This window comes from Alternaria atra (genome assembly GCF_907166805.1).
Source record: "Alternaria atra isolate CS162 genome assembly, contig: 37, whole genome shotgun sequence".
In the NCBI taxonomy this organism is placed as follows: domain Eukaryota; kingdom Fungi; phylum Ascomycota; class Dothideomycetes; order Pleosporales; family Pleosporaceae; genus Alternaria; species Alternaria atra.
The window spans coordinates 1-25,588 of NW_025091336.1; the positions used below are offsets into that span (position 1 = coordinate 1).

At 49.9% G+C, this 25,588-nt stretch overlaps 10 protein-coding genes across 10 annotated transcripts; 4 read left to right on the forward strand and 6 right to left on the reverse strand.

Annotated features, from left to right (window-relative positions):
- Window positions 1-3,219: 3,219 nt before the first annotated feature.
- Window positions 3,220-4,531, reverse strand: ALTATR162_LOCUS11720 (uncharacterized protein; the record flags this gene model as incomplete). Its single annotated transcript, XM_043319362.1, has 3 exons — window positions 3,220-3,226; window positions 3,276-4,306; window positions 4,376-4,531. The coding sequence occupies 3 exons, from the start codon at window positions 4,529-4,531 to the stop codon at window positions 3,220-3,222; spliced, it is 1,194 nt and encodes a 397-aa protein (XP_043175297.1).
- Window positions 4,532-4,802: 271 nt separating this feature from the next.
- On the reverse strand, window positions 4,803-5,956 carry ALTATR162_LOCUS11721 (uncharacterized protein; the record flags this gene model as incomplete). The annotated part of the gene is made up of 3 exons (XM_043319363.1): window positions 4,803-5,243; window positions 5,309-5,507; window positions 5,574-5,956. The coding sequence occupies 3 exons, from the start codon at window positions 5,954-5,956 to the stop codon at window positions 4,803-4,805; spliced, it is 1,023 nt and encodes a 340-aa protein (XP_043175298.1).
- Window positions 5,957-7,045: 1,089 nt separating this feature from the next.
- Window positions 7,046-8,639, forward strand: ALTATR162_LOCUS11722 (uncharacterized protein; the record flags this gene model as incomplete). Its single annotated transcript, XM_043319364.1, has 4 exons — window positions 7,046-7,070; window positions 7,121-7,439; window positions 7,489-8,356; window positions 8,406-8,639. 4 exons carry the CDS (start codon window positions 7,046-7,048, stop codon window positions 8,637-8,639), a joined length of 1,446 nt encoding a protein of 481 aa, XP_043175299.1.
- Window positions 8,640-8,781: 142 nt separating this feature from the next.
- Window positions 8,782-10,512, reverse strand: ALTATR162_LOCUS11723 (uncharacterized protein; the record flags this gene model as incomplete). Its single annotated transcript, XM_043319365.1, has 2 exons — window positions 8,782-9,122; window positions 9,174-10,512. The coding sequence occupies 2 exons, from the start codon at window positions 10,510-10,512 to the stop codon at window positions 8,782-8,784; spliced, it is 1,680 nt and encodes a 559-aa protein (XP_043175300.1).
- Window positions 10,513-14,422: 3,910 nt separating this feature from the next.
- ALTATR162_LOCUS11724 (uncharacterized protein) lies at window positions 14,423-15,298 on the reverse strand (the record flags this gene model as incomplete). Its single annotated transcript, XM_043319366.1, has 1 exon — window positions 14,423-15,298. The coding sequence occupies one exon, from the start codon at window positions 15,296-15,298 to the stop codon at window positions 14,423-14,425; it is 876 nt and encodes a 291-aa protein (XP_043175301.1).
- An 824-nt stretch (window positions 15,299-16,122) lies between these two features.
- On the forward strand, window positions 16,123-17,897 carry ALTATR162_LOCUS11725 (uncharacterized protein; the record flags this gene model as incomplete). Its single annotated transcript, XM_043319367.1, has 2 exons — window positions 16,123-16,127; window positions 16,175-17,897. The coding sequence occupies 2 exons, from the start codon at window positions 16,123-16,125 to the stop codon at window positions 17,895-17,897; spliced, it is 1,728 nt and encodes a 575-aa protein (XP_043175302.1).
- Window positions 17,898-18,081: 184 nt separating this feature from the next.
- On the reverse strand, window positions 18,082-18,885 carry ALTATR162_LOCUS11726 (uncharacterized protein; the record flags this gene model as incomplete). Its single annotated transcript, XM_043319368.1, has 2 exons — window positions 18,082-18,664; window positions 18,725-18,885. The coding sequence occupies 2 exons, from the start codon at window positions 18,883-18,885 to the stop codon at window positions 18,082-18,084; spliced, it is 744 nt and encodes a 247-aa protein (XP_043175303.1).
- Window positions 18,886-19,711: 826 nt separating this feature from the next.
- On the forward strand, window positions 19,712-21,659 carry ALTATR162_LOCUS11727 (uncharacterized protein; the record flags this gene model as incomplete). The annotated part of the gene is made up of 7 exons (XM_043319369.1): window positions 19,712-20,000; window positions 20,053-20,196; window positions 20,244-20,369; window positions 20,420-20,985; window positions 21,053-21,183; window positions 21,234-21,485; window positions 21,539-21,659. 7 exons carry the CDS (start codon window positions 19,712-19,714, stop codon window positions 21,657-21,659), a joined length of 1,629 nt encoding a protein of 542 aa, XP_043175304.1.
- A 1,133-nt stretch (window positions 21,660-22,792) lies between these two features.
- On the reverse strand, window positions 22,793-24,366 carry ALTATR162_LOCUS11728 (uncharacterized protein; the record flags this gene model as incomplete). Its single annotated transcript, XM_043319370.1, has 5 exons — window positions 22,793-22,882; window positions 22,933-23,672; window positions 23,719-24,214; window positions 24,263-24,276; window positions 24,330-24,366. The coding sequence occupies 5 exons, from the start codon at window positions 24,364-24,366 to the stop codon at window positions 22,793-22,795; spliced, it is 1,377 nt and encodes a 458-aa protein (XP_043175305.1).
- A 473-nt stretch (window positions 24,367-24,839) lies between these two features.
- On the forward strand, window positions 24,840-25,553 carry ALTATR162_LOCUS11729 (uncharacterized protein; the record flags this gene model as incomplete). The annotated part of the gene is made up of 1 exon (XM_043319371.1): window positions 24,840-25,553. One exon carries the CDS (start codon window positions 24,840-24,842, stop codon window positions 25,551-25,553), a length of 714 nt encoding a protein of 237 aa, XP_043175306.1.
- Between the last annotated feature and the right edge of the window lie 35 nt (window positions 25,554-25,588).

Sequence of the window (25,588 nt, forward strand, 5' to 3'; positions counted from 1 at the left end):
CATTGCAAAGACCGTTGTAAGAGTTAGGACGACTCTTAAGAAGGGGGGGGGCTATTGTCACGATGTTCTATTACTACAGGATTCCAGCCACAGACTGGTGAGCCACCAGGAACCCTTCGGGGCACCGTCGGATCACACCAGCCACAATCACGTGACGTAGGTATATATCATCCCTCTGAGAGGCTTGATAGCTCCTCAAGGATTCGTCTCAATACAAGCCTATACCGATATCTCAGTGCCTGCCCAACTACTCCTCACAAAAAGGCTGGCACAAGACAACAGAGCTGTGCGTTGTCTTGCGTAGTTCATACTTGAGGTCGCCGCCGCGACCCGTAACGTGAGGCGTACCACCGAGGTACAACCGAGGATCCACCCTGGGCCCCAGCCCATCACAGCAGTTCGTGATTTTTGGTAGGTTTTGGGGTGCGTCGCTCGCTTGCCCGCGTCACTCGCTTATCCAACACGTTACTAAAGAACAAAAGAATATTCAGAGGGCGCTCTAGGATATCTTATATCTAAGAGCTTAGGGGTTTATTTAGAGCGTCGTTTGGTCGCGTTAGGACGTAAGCCGTGCTCTTGCGCACGTGACTTAGATATCGTCGAGGATTCACTTACTGTCCTCCAGCCTATTACATAGCTAGTGCTGTGAAACTTTATATCTGTACTATATTCTTAATTTTAACTATGCATCGTACTAGAATAATCCTTATTGTAGCGCAGTACCCGCTACTACAAAGCAGACGTTTTACAAGACTCCTTCGTTGTTGGTGGCGATCGCAGGCGTGGGGTAAAAAGCAACGCCGAGGCCTGAGTAAGGTCGTAGCGCTAATAATAATTTCAGGGGTTGCGATCCGCAAAACTCCACACGCCCAACACGGGCTCATATCAGTTCCTGCATATCACGAATCCGATATCAAAAGCAAACAGACGATGTCGAAGAAGGTTGGTACTAAGTCTCCACAAATGCATCGTTGTTAGGCACGCAGGGCATGACTAAACGGTTTATAGGGCAGTGACACGCCTTCTTCCATTCGGATCCGGGAAAACCAGCGGCGCTCGCGTAATCAGCGCAAAGAACTCATCCAGGACCTTCAGCGTCGCGTTCAGGAGTATGAAGCAAGAGGCGTTGCAGCGACCCAGGAGATGCAGCGCGCTGCGCGCAAAGTTGCCGACGAGAATGCACGGTTGAGGAGTCTGTTGTCCAGTCGCGGGGTGGCGCACGAAGAAGTAGAGGCGTATCTGCGCTCATTTGATACTGCAAGTGCTCCTAATCACTCGACTGCAAACCTCTATGCTCTACCGGCATCGCGACCACCCGTTGTTGCCGGCCCAAGAGTAAGCTCCGTCAGATATGCGGCGTTGCCTGTCTCCCAGGCTCGTGCAATAACTTCAGCGCAACTTCAAGTACAAGCTCCTGCACAAGCGACAATCCAGCAGCCATTGTATCCTCCACGTCAGCCTTCCGTTCTGGCTTACACAGACTTCCAGAATGCTCGCCGTTCTTTTTCCAGTACCATTCAGCACGCAACGTGTGATGCAGAGAAAGAGAATGTCGCCACCATGTCGTCACCCGATGCTTCACACACGCCAAATATAATACTGAACTCGAAACCACCATCCTGCTGTAGACCAATCGAACCTACTGCAGCCAGCTGTTCTCGTGAGACAGACGGTGCAATGCTCGAACATATCACTTCTTCGTCTCCTGGCGGAAGGGAAGATGCCGACTGTCCCAATACCGCGAGTTGCTTCTGCCCTCCCCCTTCTGTACCTCAAGAACAGTCACTTGACTCTGGTTTGCTGATATCTTGCGAGACGGCGGCTTCAATCATCGCAGAAATGCGCGGCGATGGTGATAGACAGCGGATACGAGCAAGTTTGGGCTGTCATGGCGACAAAGAATGTAGTGTCAAGAATGCGCTTGTCCTGGAACTAATGGATGAGAGATAATTAGCATTGGTGCAGGGATCCAAGCTTTGTATGTCCCCTTTCGTGTGCGCCATCAAGTCATCTCCTTGGGCGTTAAGGATATGGGGGGCTAACAGATGACGTCACGAACCAGCTACCAGGCATCAATGCAATCCTGTCACACTCGTCTTGCAAACGTTTTTATCTCGACCCTGCCCATCACCCGACCATGGACAATGACGAGTAGACTAGCTAGTCTCACGATACTGTTTATTCGTAATGACTCTTTTCTCATGGGCTGACCATTCGTCACGCCTACAAACGCTGAGCGCGTGCGCAATGACCAGCGACGCAGTCGCGCCCGACGCAAAGCCTACGTTGCCGAGCTCGAGGCCAAGATCCGTCAATATGACATCGAATCCGGCCAAATATGTACAACAGCGGAGCTTCTGAGGGCCACACAGGAGGCGGAATTCCTCAAAGGATTGCTGCACTGATTAGGCCTTGATGGAAGCTTTCTCCAGGCTTTTACTAGAGCCCAGCGTCTTGCTCCTATTTTGGCGCATAAGCAAGGCGAGACCGCGTCGAGCAGAATTGCACCTAGATCATCTTCGCATCTTCTAGACGCTCTGTCCATGAGTGTGATGAGCTTGTCCACTACCAAAGTTGTCGCACCCTAATTCAAGTAGGCTGACTTCTTCCGTTTCAACCGCTGAAAGGCTTATGCAGCCAACTCTGATGCTTTCCGATACGGACCTTGGATCACCGCGCTCTAGTATGCGACAAGATCCGGATGAGTCGAATATGCTGAATGCGATACCTCCTTAGACATTATACGATCCTTGCGTTAGCATGCCTTTTCATTGGTTGCTACGAATGAGACTTGCAGTCTTTACGGCATTTTGGGAGGTTCTACAGTTCTCAAATCGCAAGCAACAAAATTGCCACAAGTAGTCTCTCTAAGCTCCATTACGCTTTGTGCGGAGGCCATTTCTATTGTACTTCAGGGAAACCAGAAAGGCTATGGCCCAACAGACTTAGACCTCAAGCTTAGAGCGGGCTATCGATTCAGTGCGATCCCGCCAGAAGGGTGTCGCATTGAGAATTATGTTTTGTTGGAGGTTCTTGCGGATATTGTATGAGGTACAAGCTAAGCTAACATATTACTGAGCAAGAGACTTTTGGCGCAGTTTCATTCTGCGAAGCTGGAACATGAAGCCGCTGGCCACTATGTATGAAAGACCTGCGAAAATTTGAGTATAGAGATACTTGCGCGAAGATGTCGGGCGTCTCAGCCTTAGTGCAATCCCCTCAGATACTACCCAGTCAGTCAGCAGGCATATCATTATGACTATACGCATACATACCTGTTACTGGAATGATAACAGCCGTCCATGATAAAGACAACAACGACTGCAAATTTTTGATGCCTGCCACCTCGACGCAGAGCGGACCGATTGTCTGATGATAAGACCATGTCAGAAGACGGGTTCGAAAGTTGAATGAGATGAATGGGCTCACTTGCCATCCAGAATACGCCCACAATAGCTCCACAAAGAATTACAAAAAAGACCGTAAGTGCATAAGATGTAGCAGGTAGCCAAAAGGCGAAGCAGGAGACACCGCATAGCAAAGTCAATGTTCCTGCTGTGTCTATTCTGCTCCATCGATCACTCAATATTCCGATTATCGGTCGCCCAATAGCAGTACCGACATTGAGGAGACCTATCATGTCAGTAGCTTGAGATCGAGAAAGTCCTATGGACAGAGCAAAGTCAGACAGCGAGAATAGCAGGACAATGTATCCCAGCATACTGATAAAGACCCATGCGAGCAGTAGTAGTACTTCGTAACGCCTCAAGAGTTTGGTATCGAATCCCAACTGTGACGGACGAATGGCCTTGTTCCTATCGCGTATAAAGACTATCGCGAGAGAATTGGCAACAAAGGCGATGATGCCCGTGATGCGCAACGCCCAGCCGATGCTCAGGCGTTGGATAATGGCCTCGGTACCCCAAGCAAACGCCGCACCGCCAACGCCAGATCCTGCCGCGCTGATACCATTGGCCAGGCTTCGTCGTCTATCGAACCATTGTGATAGAACTGGCAGGCAAGGTATATATAAGAAGCCAATTCCGCCACCGATCAAAATGCCCTGCGAAATGTGGAGCTGCCAGATACGAGTTGCGAATGATGCTGCGATGAAGCCCCCAAGCTGGAGGACTAGGCCACAGCACATGACAACGTGGATCCCGAACCTGCGGCAAAAGACGGTAGCGAAAGGCGCGAGGAGCATAGCGATGGCAAAGTTGAAGCCTCCAATAAAGGCATAGTCCCAGGTTGATGCTTCGGGGAAGACATTGTCGGCTAGGTAGTGTGACAAATAGATGCCATAGGCCTGGTACGACTATCAGCATAGCAGGCGACGTGAAACAGAGGGGCGTCTGTGTAAACCATTTTGACTTACTGATACAGCCCCCCATGTGAAACAGTTAATGGTAAAACATGTTGCTACACAAACCCAGCCATATCCACCATCTGGAGGTGCGTGCTCTACAGCAACGCCGTGCTCGGCTCCGTCTAGTTCATCAAAAGGAGTGGGTGGTGAAGCCTGGCTATGCATTTAGAAAACGGCGTATGGTTTGGGCTATCGCTAAGAATGCGGTTCGTTGCATGGCTTCTTCATGGGGGCGGCACCGACATTTATACCCGGAAGCGGTATGTCACTTGTGTATTTGCGGGGTGTCACTACCCCAGCATGATCGACAACGCTAGTCCAAGCTTGTTTCGGAGCCTCTCTTTCCTTTGGCACCTTGCAACCTCTGTCTGGATTACATGTATGATGTTTCTATACTCGATGAAAAGTTCGCATAATACCTGGACGACCAGTCGAATCAATTCGAAGGACCCGCACTAGTTGATAATGCTGCATGCTGGGTGTCCGGGGCCGGTTTGTTCGCTTCTTTTGCTTGTTTCGCCCGCTTCTCTTCCCTCTCACTATACCGATCGCCGAAAAGATCAAAATGCGGACGCATGATGATGGTGTATTTGACAAACTCCTCCATACAGTCGACAAGTCGATCCCTATTGCCACTAGGCATGAGCCTACTTCCAGCGTCCTCCTCAGTGAACTGCTTATATGCCATGGGTATAGAACTTTGGTTTGGAATAACGAACATACGCATCCATCGTCCGAGTATTCGTAAAGAGTTGACTGTGTTGAACGATTGCGATCCGCCATTTACCTGTGCGATTGCGAGGGTTCGGCCTTGAGTTGGGCGAACAGAGCCGGTTGAGAGGGGTATCCAGTCGATCTGGTTCTTGAAGACGGCTGTCTGGAAGAGAAGTATTATCAGTACAAATTTCAGTAAATCCCAAAACAATACCGGCGACTACTCACCAAGGTTCCATGCTGCTCGGGGCATATCCATATGTGTCCATCACTCCATTTGCTCAGCTCGCGCAACTCTTGCACTTTAGGGTGTGTATGTTGAACGTCATCTTTGACGGGAAGACCAGTAGGATCATACATGCGCACGTCGCAGCCGAGTCGGAAGAGGATGCGGCTAGCCTCGTACGCTAGCAGGCGCGAGTAGGATCTACTGGAGCTTAGCATATGCGATCGAATGCGTTGAGGGCATGATGCGGTTGAATGCAATTCTTACCTCTGTCGCATGCTCCCATGTAAGACAACTACCCTGAGCCTATCATCCCCCGGTTTGAGCACTTGTGTATCTACCATTTTTAGCACAGTACTGAGCTCCAGCTGAGCGATCCAGTCCTGTGTTGCATCCTCTCCTTCTAGTATGAATGGCCGATAAGCTTTTCGAATATCGAAATCGTCTTCTGAGGGAGGTATCGCAAGTGAGAGATCTTGGTACGCAGGATCAATCGCAGTTTCAGCTCGAACACGTTCGGCTGAAGTGTTGTTAAGGTCGCCATTTGGTGTCGCGGCCATTGTACGTATGAAAGGTTTGACGGAGCGCTGAGGCTTTGCGGCGATGGTGCTGCGGATACCGATGCGGGCAACTGAGCTGTAGACGTTCATGGGCATGCACAATTGACGTCTTGCAATGAATGTCGCGGAGTTGCGATCGAGTCGTGTCAGATGGCGAATATGCAGGGTTTCATTCTTGTGGAGAGATAACGTTGACAACTGCTTATTGACGAGCAGATAGTGCAGAAACATAGAACATGTCGAGCAAAACACGTCATGGTCTGGATGTCACTCTACGCCGCTGATTCGCCGAGAACCCGATGGAGACCCTGCGTCAGTAGCCTGCACCCTGAAGTCCCGTACGAAGTACCATTACCTGCATTGGACTAAGGTGCAGTCTGCGTTCGACCAGGGTTACACGATCGTAGGCATCATGGTATATGAGGGTGACCTTCGAGCATAATCAGTAGACTTTTTCCATGGTGCAGCTCTGCTCTTTGCCTCACAGCCAACTTCTGTCCGATGAATCTTCTCTATCGAGAACTCGAACACCAGGTCTTGTTTCACTTGCGTCCTTTGTTTTCCTTTTTCCAGTGGTTTGCATAGGTATAATCGGTCAAGCAAGTTGGGCGCCGTCAAGGTTGAACCGGGTCTGAGTGGTCGATAGGCGATGGCTGTGTAGTGGACGACGTAGCGCTAGGTATGAGAATGTCCTTGACGACGCCAATGGCTGCCAAATCTTTTTAAAGCCACACGCACACGCTGCACTGCAAAGCTGAGTTGATGAAGAACGGTGTATTCCTTTCTATAGACATGGCTCAAGCAGGAAGACTCTTGCATTAACTACCCCCATGGTTCAACAATGCATCGGCCTCTGCAACAGCATCGATCTATAACTGCAACTCATGCTCCTCAAAGCCGAGCAAACTACGCTTCAACCTTTTCACACGGCCATATATATCAGGCCTCTGCCAGTCGAAGTCAAGCCTACAGCTGGAGTGTGTATAGCATTGTTTATTGGCAGTGAGGCTGATAATTGCGGATGTTCGTCGGTAGTGGAGGGAAAAGTGTGGCCGGGGCGATGGATGGAGGGGTAGCGTCATGGCTTGGCGAGACATTCGCTCCCGGACCCCTGCAGAAATCGTCATGTATCAAGCATTGATAAAGAGCCTCCCTCATACCCAACAACTGCGCAGCAAAATGGAGTACGATACATTCCCGGCACGTGAGTACATACTGGCCGTCACGAACCGCTCTGAAACTAATAGGTATCAGAGCAGTACAGCACCAACGACGCTACATCATTTGCGCACACGTCGGCGCGCTCGCGGTGGCCTATCATCATCACCCAAGGCATTGACGACGTGCACCGCTCACTTCACGGCACCAAAGATGAGGCGGCCATTACCGAAGGCAAATGGGTTGTTGCAGAGCTAGCAAAGCTGAAGTACGAACTTCAACACGACCGCGAGCTGACTCCTATCCCCGATGACGGCGAGCGCGATGTCGAGGCCTACAACAAGGAACTGGCCGCGAGGGGAAATCCCAAGTGGCACAACGTACCCTGGCTATACTCAGAGTGCTACCTTTACAGGTATGTCGACTCTTGTCGTTCGATGGCTCATGCTCATGGCTATAGGAAGACGTATATCGAGCATCTTTAAACAGACCAAGAATTGGCGCTCGTACGATCTCTTCGCCCGCCAGAAGATGGCCACCTTCAAATCTTCCCGTCCCGCTGTCGTCGAACTCGCCGCGCGCTACAAAGATATTGTCACCGAGCTTGAGCAGAAGAAGACGATAAAGGGTGCCGAGACGCAGGAGCAACTCGAGGCCGCAGAGAAGGTCTTATTCACCGAGATGTGCGAGATCTGTCTTTGGGGCAATGCGACGGATCTCTCCCTTCTGACCAACCTCTCGTACGAGGACATCCAGAAACTCCAAGGGTCCGAGGCGCGTAAGAACTCTGAAAAGAATATCTTGGTCAACGATCTAGACAAAGCATTCAAGGTACTCACATCTGCTCAAAAAGAGGGTAAGAAGGAGCGACGTGTTGACATCGTCCTGGACAACGCTGGTTTCGAGCTCTTTGTCGATCTCATCCTCGCCGGCTATCTTATTGCTTCTGGCCTAGCGACAAACGTTGTATTCCACCCCAAGTCCATTCCCTGGTTCGTCTCAGATGTTCTGCCAGCCGATTTCGGCGCTTTACTCTCCGCACTAGCCGATCCCCAAAGTTTCTACAGTGCGCTATCCGAAGACGAGAAGCACGCTGGTAAGAAATCCGTACCACTATCGGATACGGAAAGCGCGGCTTTACAGTTTTTGTTCCAGCATTGGAGCAGTCTGCATGCCGAGGGCCAGTTGATGTTGCGACCAAATGACTTTTGGACTGCAGGCGGTAGCTACTGGCGACTTCCCAAGACGGAACCGGAGTTGTATGAGGATCTGAAAGAAAGTGAACTCGTCATCTTCAAAGGCGATTTGAACTATCGCAAGTTGACTGCTGATGTGGGTACTTTCGTCTCTATTGTTCATACACTTTACTGATATACAACAGGCTGCCTGGCCGGCTACCACGCCCTTTACCGACGCTATTGGGCCAATGGGCCTAGGCTCAGGTCTCCGCGTTCTCGCGCTCCGCACCTGCAAGGCCGATGTCGTAGTAGGACTGGCGGACGGCGAGGATGAACGCATCAAAGCTTTAGAAGGGGGTGGTGGAGACAGTGGGTCTAGAAAGTGGGCATGGAGTGGCAAGTGGGCTGTCGTCCAATTCTCGGACGGAAAGGCCTAAACAACAAGACCTTTCGGACCCTAAGTACTTCGTTTCACGTAACTAGAGTATAGACATCAAACTTAGACACAATACGAAGAGAACGAGTTATATTACACGGTCGAGCACCTGGCTCCATCGGCCTCAGGCCGAAACGAAGTTCCTAATAAACACCCCTCCTAATGTCTGCAGCGATCTGTTGAAGCTCCTCAACAGTTGGCGGCTGCTTGTTTCCTTTCAAAAGCTTGATTTTGGACAGACTTTCCATTTCTTTAATCTTCCTTGCAACGATGCCATCGTTGGACGGTCGCGTTTTTGGAACATTTCGTTGTTGTGATAGTCCGTCTAAGCTGGGCCTGCCGCTAGACGCTTGTTGGACGGGCAGCGCGCGTTCCCTGTGAATCACATCCGCACGTACCCTAGGCTGCTCACTGATTTGCTTGCGCTTCTCATGAACCTGCGCGACCTCCACTTTTGGACTTGACTGTCCTAAGGCCCTCAAATCTGGTACACGTCAGTCTTCTGTCGAGTCTATGAGAGCTGGATGCGACATACCACAAAGGAGTTTGTTTCCATCAGGCTCACTACCTAGCCATTTTCCCTTTTCTCGCTTGGCCCAAAGCCTCCGCATTCCGTCGATTTCAAGATGGTATTCAAGGATTCCAGATACAGGGATGCTGCTACATATGGCTACCATGTCCAGCGTCAGGCTGTTTACTTCAGTATCTGCAATACTCTTTACGAGTACGACCTCCAATGTATCCAAGGGTTGTCGCGGCTGTAGCGGTGGCGAATCTCCACGACATACGAATTCTAGTGAGTCAGGACGCTTTGCGGATCGAAAGCTGAGCTTGCGGCGCAGGATCTTCGGGCCTGGTGGACTTGCTGAGCGAGATAGCTCGGTTTGCGAAGTTTGAATCTTGTTCAGACCAGTAATCAAGCTGGTAACCGCGCGTAAGGAATCGACAATGATAGATGTCTCTTCCTGGGCGTCCTTCTTTCTCTTTGTTGCGCTTCGTACAATTGTAGCTTCTGCACTAGGAACTGGAAGTTGGAGGCGAATATTCGAAGCACGAGTGAGTACTGTCCGGACCATTCGCGGAGATGCATTACTCGTCCAGCATCCCCAGTACTTGCCATCTTCCTTCTCGCGACAAGAACTGGTGCCACCAACCTCTGATAGATCGATGAGAAACAGGCTGTCGCGATATAAAATGTCCAATCCCAGCTCACGAAACTGCTTACAAACCATCAGTGCAGGTTGCATCATGAAAGATCGTATGTCAACAGCGTTTGGACCGTGACGATGACGGCGACGTTGCTGGGGGACGATGCGAGACTGGTATGGTGTGATGGAGACGGCCCGCTCCTCAGCGAAGACGTATGATAGGATGTGGTTAACGATCGTTGACGGAAGTTGAAGAAAAGTACGAGTCGACATCTGCCGACCACTGATAGCTCCTGGTGTACGTGCTGGGATACTTGTGGCACTGGTAGATATAGTGATGGTAGAGCAGGATGCGGCAGATAAGGTCGTGGTTGAATCCGACGAAGCCGAAGATCGATCTAACATGCCGACAGGAGATTCGTCAAGCATTATCATACACTCTATTGTATGCGCGTCCCACTTGTCGTCCGGTATCTGTGAGGCCATCGGTATGGGACTACGCCGTTCCTGTAACTCGCATGGACGCTTTGCACGCCCGATAGGGTGACGCGGTGCCTGGACTTTTGGCGGCGGTAAAGGCTTGTTTTGACCGGGGAACAAGTCCTGCATATACTTTTTGGAAGTGGCAACTGCTTTGGCATCGACAGCGTAGTTCGCAAAGTCGACGCTGAAGCGAGGGTCTGGCAGTCTAAGCGCAAGTACAGATTGAGAGGCAGTTCGCTCCATATTGGTGTTTGGTGTATCGTGTCTCGATGTTCGAAAGGTGCGAAGATCAAAAAGAGTGGGAAAAGTGGGAGTAGCACAAGATAGTGACTGAGAATGCGTACGTGAACGAAAGCCTGCACCACTACATATGAAGGTAACGACAGAGTCAGAGTCCAGCTCTCAGAGAGGAACGATCGACGTTATCACCAGCAAAGCTGGAGAAGACAGGAGGAGCTCCATTCTTAACCCATACTAGGTGACGATCAGGTGGTTTGCCATGTTATCCTCCCATGTATGAACCCATGGCTAGCAGATTCGAAAGTTGTCGCGAAAACGGGCCGGGTACAAGTATGATGTACAATCATGTCCTTAATCTTTAGAGGCGAGGCCAGCCTGATCGTTGAACTCTTCCCATTCGTTGAGGCCCACTCCGCTCCACAAACATTCCTAATCTTGCCAGGGTTGGTACGTCAAGTATTTCTTAATTGTCATTGATATAGCTTCATCTCGTGGTTAACAACAGGGAACATTACTCGTCTGGGATGAGATGTAAAGGAGCGGGAAGGGCCTCAGGCCTCATCCGAGACTCAGAATGTTCGAGCGTCAATGCAGAACGAGGAAATGAAACATGACATGCCAGATTCGGCAGATCGACATCGCTAGGGACTCATCATTTAGTGGAGACGATGCGCGAACGCGACCGTGAGCAGGCAAACGTTTGCTGCCTCAGCAGGTGGGGATGAGGCTGTCCAGAACGCACAAGCGACATGTCACGTTTCATGCTCAGGGCTTTGACGCATCCCACACAAACAGCCGGTTAAAACCGTTGCCGAGACATACCAAGTGCGCAAGGAAATGACATATAGGAAGATGGGTCGCGGCTTGATATTTAGCGAGTAGTGTGAAAATGGTCGCCCAGACTCCATCGCTGTGGTTGTTCTTCAAGAACGTGCGGGTATGACGGAACTTGCATGCCACCCACGACGACTTAAGCTAGCGGCTCCGATACCAAGCCTTCGGTGTTTTCGACTTCTTCCGTCCCGCCCCACCTTTGCGTCAAAACAATGCATTCGTTAGCCTTGTCGACTCTTTCCATTAAAGTGACAACTTTTCCTATGCTGATGCACCACGTCAAGGTCCTTTGTCGAGGCAGTGCTCCGAGGAACTGACTATCGCATGCGCGCGATCATCTTGGAGGTGGGATTAAGGCATCTAGCTACAAATCAGGGCATATGGCCCTCTGATCCTCGCGTGTAACGTGTTTTATAAGCGAGTCGTCCTTACAAGCGAGTCGTCCACCCCACTAACTTTGATCACCTTCAAAGCTACGCAACGCAACAACGTAATAAGGTAGAACAAAGCGATTAATATAGTAGATTAAATAGTATCTACAGCATCCTTTTTGCACGTTCGTGAGTTGTGCCCAGTCTCCCTGCACCTCCTGCAGCGCGCAATAGCCTGGCGGCTAAGGCCTGATCGCTCACCACCTTGACGCTGTTCACGCTCAATCTGCTGGTCAGCCTCCTTTTGAGCTAGTATATCCTCTCCCTCTCCCTTTGTTAAGGTCCCACGCTTCTGTATCCGTTTCTTTTTGCGCTGCCTACGCTTAGTTGCTGCCTCGTTGGCTCTCTCAAGGCAGGTAATCTGATCGCGCATAAGCTCGGCTGAGAGCATCATCACCTCAGCCCCCTTTTTAAGCTGGTTAATCGCCTCAATAATTGAGGCTGGTGATGAGCTCTTATGCTGCCGCACGCGATCACGTATTAACGTTGATTGAGCCTCAAGCTCACGTACGTTGCTTGGTGTACGAGCCTCCCAGGGAGGCTCTGCGAGAGCAGCTGGTGGAGTAGGCGTACGCAGCTGCACGTTGAGCTTTGATAGAACAGCGTCTGGCTGGAGAGGGGCTAGGCCTGCGCCTCGAAAAGCTGAGCAGATATTGGCTAAGGTGAACGATCGATCAAAGGCTGCCTTAAAGGCTAGCAGGAATTCGAGCTTGGTGATATGGTTGATATTGTAGCGCATTAGAGCCTCAATCTCACGGCTGTACGCGCGCTTCATAGGCGAGAAGCAGCCTACGTCAAGAGGCTGCAGTAGGTGAGATGAGTGAGCTGGCATGCAGAGCGTGTAGATATTGCTCTCCTTGCAGAGCTCTTGAAACTCAAGAGACTGGTGGCTCTCGTGGCCGTCAAGGATAAGCAGGCGGCGTGCTCCAACTACCTTGCCCTCAGTATGCTTAATAAAGTGCTTTAGCCACTCTACTCCTATCTCGTTAGTTGTCCAGCCGTTGTCGCTAACTGCGATAGCCCAGTCGCGTGGGATATCCTCCTCGTACCAGGCTGACAGGTGATACTTGCCAGCAAAGATGAGGAACGGTGGGATTGTCCAGCCAGCAGCGTTGATTGCAGCAATTACCGTCACCCACTCGCGGTTGCCAGGCTGGATAGTCTTTGGCCTGCCTCTCCTCTCTGACCCTGTGATAACTAGCTGAGTCTGGATCTTGCCCATCATAAAGCCAGCCTCGTCAAAGTTGTAGACGTCCTCATCACAGATGCCGTACTTGGCCTTTGTCTCCTCTACCAGCTTAAACCAGCGGCTGATTAGCACAGGATCCTCGCATAGAGCTCTCTGCCTATCGTACGATCGATTAAAACGCGTCATAAGACTGTCTGTACGCTTGACAAAGTTGCGCGGCCAGTGGACGCCAACGCGACCTGCGCCACGCGCAGCAAGCAGCTTATTAGCCATATCGCGCGCAGCTGTATACGTAGGCCCAAATCCTCGCTGATCAAGGTCGAGTATATGTCTAATAATTACCTCCTCCTCTAGCTGGGTAAGCTTCTTTGAGTTGGGCTGGCAATCGCGTCGTGCAAGCCTGCCAGCGCGTCGGTCGCGTAGCGTCATTCGAGGGACGTTAAACGCGCGAGCAGCAGCTCTCTCAGTCTTGATCTGGTGGCTATTAAGAGATGATATAGTAAGCTGCATATCAGCTTCAGATGAGCGCAATAGAGCTTGTTGGCGTTGAGGCATAACTGATTTGATCTTCAAAGGTGATCAAAGTTGGTGGGGTGGACGACTCGCTTGTAAGGACGACTCGCTTATAAAACACGTTAGTCTTTAGTATCCCGTATGATATGAGAAACACTTTTCAAGACCCCCAGATACTGCTTGGATATGCGCGACACTATGACATCCACAAACCTCGGGATGGATCTTAGTACCTGCTCAGAGACAGCAGTCTGCTGCACCAAATTTGTGCACATCATGACTTAACCTTCATGAAATTTGCTGCTGTGTCTAGGTGGCCACTATTCCTTGCATGGACTGCATTAGATCCAGATATGACTGCAGTGTTCAGGTCAGGAGGCTGTATAGACAGATCAGCCAAGCTCCCACCGGTCATCATCGGTTTAGGTTCTGGCCTTGACTCGATGACTCCTGTCAGGCGCCTATCCGGTCCTTCAGACTGAGAGAGATTTAGCATCATAGACAACGTCGAACTAGATATAAGGCCTCCTGGCTCAACTGCCGCACAGACCCTCGTCAAGCATCATAGCAAACGTCTAGACCCTAACCATTTGGGACAGGACCGGTCACCGATTTTCTATGTTCATGACGACGATAAACAATCCAGTATTGAAAATTTCAACTTAGTGAGAGTTATGGGATGTCTGGCTCTTTCGAAAGAGGGATTGACTATCCTCATCAAACAAATCGTTCTCTTTCAGCTCGCATTTCTCGCCGAACATGAACCGCTATCGACGAGACGCTCGCATCGATTACGTTAATCGTACACACGAGTCGCAAACGTAGTATTGGTTATATCGTACGTGTAGAGCGACTTCACATGCTGATGGATAATGGAAGCCTCTGATCTGATTCCAGTTTCTCATCTGACTACGCACTTATTCACAACTCTCGGTTTAGAAGACAACTAGCTCTCCGAAGCTATGTCTCGAATCAGCTTACGCACCTCATCGTCATTCATTCGTTCCACACCCAATAACTTGTTGTCATTCAACTGCTTCCAGCGTGGCGCCGGTACCGTGCCTGCAGACCACCGAATCATATCGCCGATGACACCAATGTCGACTTTGCCGGCCATCATGGACTCAGTCGCGCCCTTCAACTTTTGATCCATGTCTTGCTTTGTCTCCTCCCACCCATCACTACCTAGAACCTCCTTCGCCAGGTCCACCATTTGCTTCTGACTCTTGATCACGCTAGAGATGTACAAACAGCGGTTCTCCGTCTCTTGTGCCTTTTTGAGTACATTTGCAACGGCAGTACCGACCGAAGAAAGCATTGTCCAAGGAAACGGAAGCGTGCCATCGTTGATGTATTGGACCTTCTTGCTGCGAATATCAACGTTGATGAAGCCGGTTCTCAAGTTCCAATCCAAGAAGGCTCCGTTGGATACAGTGGTCCATGTAATCTTTCCCTTAGCGGCTAGTTCTTTGACCTGCTGGAAAGCTTGGTTCTTGCCGTGATGCACAAGCGGCGAGCGAGCTATAGGATCCTCGGGATCGACACTGAACTCGCTTAGGACAATACGGTTCACTCCTGCGGAGGCAGCAGCCTCAACGATCCGTCCCGGGAGGGTAGGGTCAGGACCAGAAGTTGCATCCACGACGGCATCATGACCACGAAGGACTTCGGTGATCGCCGCGACCGAATCGGTGTTGACGATCTTGACTGACACGCCCGAGGGGTACGTTTTACCCTCCTTTCGAGCGATTACGGTAACTTTGAAACCAGCTTCAAGAAGGCTAGTCAAGATGGGCGATCCGACATTACCAGTCGCCTGCATGATGTTAACTGAGCATTCTTCCGTCTTGTAACGATAACCTTACGCCTGTGAGTGCAACATTGGTGATGGTGCTTGACATGATTTTGATACTTGTTCTCGTGTGTAATCTTTGTTGATATTCCGATACACAGTTGTTCTAGTTGTGTCGAAGATTTGTTCTCGTGACTCCCAGAAGATGAATGAATTGAATAAAGTTAACAGGTTGTGACAGTAAATATATATAGAATCTATATTTCGGACTATGCGACGCCATCCTACCCAGCTAGACGTCCATATTTTGTCCGTCTTGCAAAGCATGCTATAAACAGCCAAGCATCCTTGGTCAGCAGCTAGACGGCCCTCATGTTGTTGTATCAGGGTAGTGTCAGTTTGAGCGCGGTACGCTAGTCACCTAACGGGCCGGCGTGCTTGACTTTAAATCCGATCCGACTCGTCTCTTATTCGTCCGATAATGCACTTTAACTTAGCGGCTCCTATCCCTAGTGACGCAGTAGATCTCAATGTGAGTGGTGCGGAACACTCAACGGAGAATCACGGGGTTTCTTTGATAGTGACGGCTGATAGTCCCCGACGCTTCCGTTAGGTAAACGCCGACTAGGTGGACCTGAACCCCGACAGAAGCACGACTACTGCTGAACAACCAGATAGCATAGTAAAGTCTTTTATTCGACCTCATCGTTTGTAGATAAGAATAAAAATTTACTTTAACATCGACACATTCCGCACGCGCAAAGTAACGGTCGCGTATTGTTTTTCCAGCGGCTCACACCAAGCAGCCTCAAGCAAGATCGAAAATTGAGGAAGCAATCCCATAGCAGCGGAAGATGAAGTGAGCTCTCCACCTTCCATGCTGCGTTTTGCTGCTGACCAACACAGGGACAGTCTCGTTTCGGGTGGTGCGAATCTGTACTACGACTTGGGGGAATATGGACGTGAAATCCAGACGACATCCCAAGAAGCGCGAACGTGGTTCAATCGTGGTCTCGTATGGTGCTACTCCTTCAACCACGAAGCGGCCACGCAGTGTTTTGAGACGGCAGCTGTACATGATCCCGATTGCGCAATGGCTTATTGGGGGATTGCATTCGCTGTGGGTCCCAACTACAACAAATCGTGGCGCATGTTTACTCTGGACGATCGCCGAAGCTCCCTTGAAAAGATACACGGTGCCTTAGAGCACGCTGAGAGAGTTCAGGTCGATGTACCACCTATGGAAAAAGCACTTATCACCGCACTCACCGTTCGCTTTCCACGCAGTAACGTGGGCAACCCAGACGACTTATCTCGGTTCGACTATGCCTACGCAGAAGCTATGCGTTCGGTCTATGAAGCGCATGGAGAAGACCTCGACGTGATGACCCTATTCGCCGATGCCATCATGTGCACTCGTCCGCGTCGGCTCTGGGACCTTAACACCGGAAAGACTACTGGGACAGACATAGATGAAGCTAGAGCCGCGCTGGAGAAAGGCCTGGCGCGCGCCGACGGACGCAACCACCCAGGCCTGTGTCATTTGTACATTCACATGATGGAAATGTCGCCCTTTCCCGAATTGGCACTGAATGCAGCTGACAGTCTGCGACGGCTTGTACCAGATGGGTCGCACATGCAACACATGGCGACACACATCGACACCGCCTGCGGAGACTATCGTCGATCTGTCGATTCCAACTTCGACGCCATACGTGCGGATGACAAGTATTTCTCGAGCGGAGATGCAGCTGCTCTCATCTACAACGCCTATCGATCACACAACATCCACGCTATGGCGTACTCTGCAATGATGTCCGGCCGGTCTGTTGATGCGCTCTATGCTGCAAGACGTTTGCCTGAAGTCTTAACGCTGGAATTCATGTCCATTAAAACACCACGCATGGTAGACTGGACTGAGTGGCAATTGGTGACATTACCTCATGCACTGATCCGTTTCGGTCAATGGGAAGAGATTCTTGAGCTTCGAACGCCGGCAAATGCGGGTCTGCTTTACATTTCGACAGCAACAGTGCATTATGCAAAAGGTATCGCTCTAGCAGTACTTGGTCGAATTGACGAGGCATGCCGTGCAAGAGACGCCTTCGAAGAGGCTCGTCTGGCTGTACCCGAATATCATATGTACGGCCCTTCTTCGACGGCAGCGCCAGTGTTAGCTGTTGCGTCAGCTATGCTTGAGGGAGAGTTGGAATATCGTAAGGGTAACCACATCAAGGCATTCTCTGTCTTACGCCACGGCATCGATTTGGAGGATAATCTCGCTTACGCGGATCCACCGCTCTGGATGCAACCCGTTCGACATGCTCTAAGTGCTCTTCTCCTCGAACAAGGCCACTCTGAGGAAGCCGAGCAACTCTATTTGGAAGATCTGGGATTCAGTGATAACCATCCTCGTCGAAAGGCACGCATCAATAACGTATGGGGTTTACATGGCCTTCACGAATGCTTCATACGGAATGGAAAGGAAGAAAAGGCTAGAAGTATCCGCCTCCAGCGAGACATTGCTATGGCTTCCGCCGATGTTCCTATAAAAGCTTCGTGTTTCTGTCGGCTCACAGCCTTGAATGGTAAAAGTGGCTGCCATTCCCCTCGAATCCCACTTTGTTAGACATGAGGATGCAAAATACAGGATTTGCTTTGCTCCCATTGTTGTTAGCTGGAACGAATAGTCCTGTAACCATAAAATTCCCATGTTTCATCGACTGCCTTCCTTATTTTTAACTGTGCCCTCTGAGACATATAACGGTATGGAATCAATATTAAGCAACTCTGCGAGCACCATCGTATAGCCATCATCTTTCATTCAGCCATTGCACCTCTTCCTCGGTAAAAGGCCGATTCAATGCGTCGTTGCGCTGCGGGAATCGCCCGAAACGATATAGCAAATCCTTCTTACTCTCATAAATACCCTGCATGGTACCCTTGAACATTTCGAAGGCATATTTTCTCCTGAGAAGCACTGCGCGGCATGGTGCAAAGGAACCGTCCCATCCTTGCACAGCCTTTTCCAGCAGCATCTCATAATCATACCACATTTCAGAATGAGCTTTTGTCAGTGATTCTTGTACCTCCATACTCTCTGAGTGTTCCATTGGCATAAAGAACCAAAATCTACGAGCCAACTGGAAACGTACTTGTTGATCGGTTGGTATACCAAGTTTAAGTGCCTGAGAAGCAACTTCGAACGCCAACTTGTCAAAAAGCGTAAAGACGATTCCAGCCTTAACGCCTCTGAAGCAGTTCCATGGAAGCTGATCCAAAAGAATGATCAGGCTGATCCAGTGTACAGGCGTGGATGGATTTGCGGCAGCTAGAATGTTCGCTCCACTCGGTTGCATCGATTGGATTACTTTGAGCTGGGCCCCAAATTTCTCACTAAAGTATCGTAAGCTTGGAATTACGAGCAACAGGTGTAGCATGGTCTGAAGCACCTACAGACATTCTTGATCGTATGCGTCACTTTGTGAAAACCATGGCGTTACGTCTTCGATGCCAGGTATGATGACGTGGTCATGTTCGAGATGACGGAACCAGAAGCTCGAGATATCCTCAAGGACATCGTGTGACAGCGCGCTTTCGAGAGTGAATTGGGCCATAACGGTTGAATCTGAGCCACAAAGGCTAAAAGTACTCCGGCACCAAATGGATGTCGTCGGTCAAAGGACAATGGGAGTCTTCTCAGATCTACACGGTGCAGAGTGTATCTGCTGTTGTATCACGCGTAGTGCCAAGCAAATATGTCAATATGAATTGAAAACACTCGTCCGTTACTGTGCGACTCGTCTGTAGCAATGGCTGGCCATCAAGGCTTTATCGGGGTGTTCGTTGCGGACTTAAGCACCTCACGTTCACAGTCGGCCCGTTTGTCGGTATACGCAAAACAAATCTCGTTCCGTTCCGCTCTTCGACGCCTAAACCTCCCGTGCCGATGTCAGGTAATGAATTCAATAATATTAACCTTTGCACATGTGGGTATCGTCGTAGCTGACTTAGAGGGCGGGCACACAATCCAGGTATCTAAACAGCGAAACCTTGAACAATGGCAAGACACCCGGGAAATTCCATTGGAAGTGTGTCTACTAGACGTCGTGCGGTCCGACAATTTAACTTGGCTCCTTCGATGATCAATTTCGATACACAGCCCTGCGTAAGCCTTGGTAAGGTCGTACGAGATCAAAGGCGACGAAGATCCGCCTTGCCGGAGTAAGTAACGGAGGATGACATAAGAGCTTTGAAAGAAGACGACTTTCTAAAATGAACATGCGCTTTATATAAAATACGTTACAAAGGCAGCTCTGGACTGAACATCCATATCCCAGACTCCTTTTCCCGTACCATCTGCTTGTACATTCGCTTGAGACGCGCTCTCCCAACCAGGAGACTTACAACAAGATGTTAACGACCAGAGTAGTACCAACCCTGATGCTGGCCTCCCTACCATTCAAGTCGGTAGCTTTGAATGTTCGCCAGTCTGAGACCCCTCGCGACCTTGTAGAACGCGGCTTGGAAGCCATAGGCATCAACAGCAACACGACTAGCGTGAGGAACGTGAGAATCTCCGGCTCTCAACTCCGTACTAAATCTATCATTACCACGATAGCTCTAGATGGCATGGATTCGACAGTTGTCCCACATGGAAGTCAGACGATCACATACTCGTATGAGGAAGGCGGCCTGAAACAACGTGTTGATAGAGTTGTTGGCTTGGGACGTTCGTGGATTCTCTTAGTACCTTCCAGCCAAATGCTAATCGTGTATCGTAGCACTTTGGGTCTTTGCACGACCAGCACTTGAGCCAATGGACTACTCGGTAATAGTACAAGATGGCGACTATGGATTTGCTGCCGTCACTAGGGGTAGCTATTCCCTCTTTGACCCAGCGGATACCCCCGAAGGCTACTTGGACGGTAAGTCGACCTCTGCGATCTTGATATTCGGGTCTAAAAATAATTAGGATACCTCGCGGCGTACATGATCACCGATAGTCGCAAGTGGGATCCACTGTTGCTTAGGAAGATATCCGCAAATGACTCCACCCTTCGCTTCGAACCAGTCGAAGGTGGTTTGCTGCTTCCAGCAGGTGGGTCATTGCTCCTCACCCAAACCACGGCTCCCCTAATTTGCTTTTAGTCTTCGACCAATCTTTGAACACGTCCATTCTTTTCGATCCTGAAACTTACCTACCTTTCGCTATCCGTACATATGAAAACCATCCCTTCTTCGGCCCCTCAACGAATGACCTCCGAGTATACGACTACACCCCTGTCGATGGACTGATGATACCCCGTCACTTCAAAGTAATGTACAACAACAAGCTTCTGATCACCGACTTTCTGGCGGATGGGGTATCTGTGAACTTTGACGTCGAACCATCATTCTTCGACGTTCCGGCAGAACGTGGAGATTTGAATGTTCCCGTTACAAATTCTGCACTAACTGCCTACATTGGCGAGAAGTACGCCAACTATCTATGGTTTGGTCGATTCAACTTCACCGCTGCAGACTTCGATGCCCAGCAACCGTATACGGATATGCCAGGAGTGTGGGTTATCCGAATGCCTGGTGTTGCTAGTTATCGACAGATTCTGCTTGAGAGCGAGGGCTATGTTGTTGTTTTGGATGCTCCAGGTGATCAAGCGCAGGTCCTACAGGAGTGGATTAGGATTAACATTGGAAAGCCGGTGTCGCAGGTTTGGGTAAGTCAGAGATCCCATTTCACATGGCTACAACTCGCGTTTCTTGATTCGTTTTAACTCTGCGCAGCCTACGCATCATCATCATGATCACGCTTTAGGTGTCAGGAACTATGTCGAGAATGGGGCTGAGGCTGTCGTTCCAAAGATGGCGCAGTCATACTATGCCGGTATTCCTGGTGCTGTATTTGCAACTTACGAGTACGTGAGCATCTGTGGATGTTACCAGACGAAGCGCTAACGTGTCTCAGGCGTGGCGCGCCCTACATTGTCCAGACAAGCGGTTTCAGGGCTGCTTTTATCCATGTCGAGGGTAGTATTCATGCCCAAGACCATAGTGTCGCCATTATTATGCCTGCCTGCCCCACCGAGGATAGCACTGTTGTTGTGTTTGACGCTGATCACGTTGTCCAGGCGCAGCTGATGGCAACTCACAACGACCACAATGAGCTCAGCCAGCTTATCAATGCCATGGTAAAGCACCGTGTCGCCAAGTCAGCTCTGCAAGTACCCGACGCACGCTTCGCCCAGATGGTCACTAATTTTTTGTGCGTAGACTTGTTCCTGTTCATGGTGAGCTGTCAAACATGACTGTTGTCTACAGAAGCGTAGGATACTTGTTTCCCGAGTACACCCCACTCGATTTTGAGTACCTAGGCGATAGTTGCACAGCTTGATAGGGTTGGATGTTCGGACCGTCAGTCGTATGGGTGCTATTTTTGTACTAGTACTTATTGAGGAAGGGGGAGTAATGCGGATGACAATTGTCAGCTGAAATTGCACATACGCAACCCAACTATAGCGGCCATTCTTGTCACTCTGACTTCACCAAATTGTAGCGTGCTAACGTTATGCGCCACTGGGGAGAGACGTCCAGGAGATTGGTAGGGTGCTTCATGTCGCAGTCAAGCTTATCAATTCGAAAGACATCCGCATTAATCATTATTCAAGTCTCAGATGACATCGGAGATGGTCCGCCTAATGACACTTTACCGTACTCAGCATTCCGTCCGCATGGTTTCCCACCCAGCTGCACATGATATGTGTGTCATGATATGGAACTATGCGTCCAGAACTTTTTTGATGAAATTCATGATAGAGATCGCGAACTTTTCTTATCGCGGAGGTGGGAAACGCTCGTGGGATGACGAGATTCCTAGTCGCTGACTGTTTGTACGGATGTCGGTTGGAGGAGTGTAGTCGCATATAAAAGACTGAACTTTGGTATTCTTGTCTTTCGCCTTCTTCGGCTTCCTTCGGATAACTTAGAATGGCAGCCGAATCGTGCAAGCCAATATCCAATATGTTTTCCATACATGGAAAAGTAATTGTAGTAACTGGGGAGTCGTCCTTTATTGTCGGGTATGGTACAGTTCTACAGAGATACTGACACGTTGTAGGTGACGCTCGCGGCATTGGGTTGGGACATTCTCAAGCCACTGCTGAGTTTGGCAGTAATGTAGCATTGCTTGATCTTTCTGCTCAGCCGTCCGTGGATCTCGAAGCCCTTGAAAAGAAGACTTGCACGATTTGGAAGTACCATGAAGCGGATGTAACGGACTGTGAGAACTTAAAGAGAGTCATGGATTCTGCAATACACACGTTTGGCCGCATCGACAGTTGGTTCGTGTTTATGTACACGGTTGTCGACCTTCCCCTCAATGACGTTGCGATGACTGGGGGGTTGCACGGCGGTAGCATGCATCTTGAACTATAAGCGCTGAGAGATGATGTGCTGCTTGTTGGACTGCTACTTGGTAAAGCATTGTACATTGTAACCAGTTGCCCTCCTCTCCTGATCTCCTTGAGTCTAGTCCTCTTTACGATCGTTCAGTCTTTCGCTTATATGAGTCAATTCTTCAGCTCCATCGCTCCCACTTCTCTGAGATTTCTGGTCCAACTGTTGGCTTGGTCAGTAGATCGTTATTAAAGAAACAATACGAAACTTACCCAATTCACAGCTCCAGTCGCTGCGAAGAAAGCAAAGACGACTACAATCATCGTGATGTAACCCTTCTTCCAATATGGCGCGTCGCTTGCAGGGTACAGTGCAATGCCCCAAAAGGTGTACAATATCGACTGCACCATGCTCATGATGTAAAGAATGACCGATCGGGAAGCATCGTCACCTCCGCGCTGAGCGATCACACTAGCCCACCCATATAGGATAGGATTGACGATATACGAGGTACCTGCCAAGTAGAAGGCGAAGAATGTACCAGCAGTCGAAAGCTTAGGTATCAGCAAGAGGATCGCGACAATCAGCTGCAAAAGTCCAGCTAATATGACCATCGGTATGCGACGATTGGTCATATCAATGACGTAGCCTGCCCCGACGTTGGAGACAATAGAGACGGCCTGGATACCTAACGGGAAGGTCGTGGTAGCATACGAGGGGAACTGCTCGATGTTCTCCTTCATCCATAGCAAGAAAAGGCCTTGTAGAACGATCGCCTCCAATGCGCAGGCTACCACAGAGTAAAGTGTAAATATGTAGACGTCCGGCTTTGCGAACAGTCGCTTAACGAGGGACTTTAGGCTAATGTCATGGCTCCAGTCTTTTTTTGGTGGTAGGCGGTCTATCGCCAGCTGTATCTCCTCCTTACTGAGATAGGGAGCGTTGGTAGATTCGGGCAAATTTGGAAAGAACAAGAGTCCAAAGATACCGAAAGGGATTCCCATCGCGCCGTCTTGCACTGGTCAGTGATAGCGCTTCGCTTCGGAGGTGATACTTACTGATAATAAAGACCCATTGCCACCCTTGAAGTGAAGTTTGTCCCTGCAAACTCTCGTTCATCGCTGTCATCATCACACCAGCGAACATGCTGCCTATCTGCCCGATAGCAGTGAAAATAGCTGTTCGTTTGGCGATTTCCAACGGTTTGTACCAGCTACCGAGGATGTAGATGGTGCCACTATAGAGACTCGACTCAAAAAAGCCTTGGAAGAACCGGACTACGCATAGCTGGGCGTAGGTTTTGCAGGCCGCAGAGCTCATCGTCAGGCCAGACCATACTAGTAACGTGAAGGGCAACCAAAAACGAGGTGCAAGCTTTTGGATGATCAAGGCATGAGGGATCTGCCCAACACAGCTGCCTGCAGTAAACATGGAAAGCAAGATGCTGTATTGATCGCCTTCAAGTCCGAGGGACTCTTTCAACCCAGACACATAGGCATTGGCGAAGGCACTGCGATCAAGGTAATTGAAGAAGTATGCGGCGCAGCAATACACCTGGAATTTCGTTAGCTGCCGTCAAATGTATCGGTATCTTCTTCCAACCAGTATAAAGCAATCTGCTGTAAGTTAGATTTTCGGCGTTGGGTTTTGCGAGGTCGTTTTGACGTACCAAGTTTACGAACCAGTCGCTGTTCAAGATTTGCCATGCTGTCTAAACGCAAATAATCAACCCGACCATAATGAGAGCGAAGCATGACCGTTGCATCCTCATGGCTTCGATCAGAGACAACGCGAAGTGGAGCATTTCCAAGCAATGGGACCTTGTTGGCCACTAGCGAGCCAATGACGGTGCAGCTTTTGTTAAGCAGTTGAAAGGTTCCGCCATTGCAGAAGTGAAGGTTTTGTGATAGTCAAAACCTTTGGTTCGCACGTGTAGGCATTGAACGAATGATTTTCGACTGCGCTCGCCCGGATTGGATGCGAGTGCCATGGCTGACACTGACGAGTGTGCCTAGGCCGCAGGTCCGTCCATAAATCACCATAAACACGGATCATTGGAGTGCGCATGCTCAAACGGTATGATGCTTGATACAAGGAGCTTAGAAGCGCGAATGGAAACCGGTTACGCGAAACACTGCTGATAAAATATCACTTCTTGCATCACGATACGGATTTCGATATGGCCACCTCTGCGCGGATCGTCGCTCCCACTGCGCCCCAGCCCCACACCCACACCATTATCCTACGTCATGGACGCGGTAGTAATGGCAGTGTCTTTTGCGACGAACTTTTCGAAAGCGAGGATAGCTCCGACCGATTCATCGTCGACATCTTTCCCACTGTCAAATGGGTATTCCCCAGCGCAATGGAATCCTATACCATGAGCGATGGCGAGTTTCAATGGTTCGACATGTCATCAGTGCAGCGACCACAAGAGAACAACGAAATACAGAAGAGTGGACTGTGGCATAGCGTCGCGCAAATTCTTCTGGTGGTCGAGGAAGAAGCGAATGTTGTAGGAAGTCAAAACGTGATACTAGTGGGTATAAGTCAGGGATGTGCTACTGGTATTTTTGCTCTGTTAGCTTCTGGGATACGGGTTGGAGGCTTTGTAGGACTGAACGGGTGGTTGCCGCTGGCAGATGAGGTGCAAGGTATCACGAAAGTGCCGGGTAGGGTCCAAGATGTGTTGAAGATGCCGGTGCTGTTGCAGCATTGCAAAGACGATGATATTGTACCGGTTGAAAATGGGGACGACCTTAAGAAAAGACTCGAAGAGATGAACATGTGCGTCAAATGGGAATGCTTTGATGACGGTGGGCATTGGCTCAACGAGCCTGAAGGTATGGACGGGCTAGTAGATTTCATTCAAATGGTCATGATAGCCACATGAGCTGTCATGGAAACGCAGCGTCATGGCGTTCTACC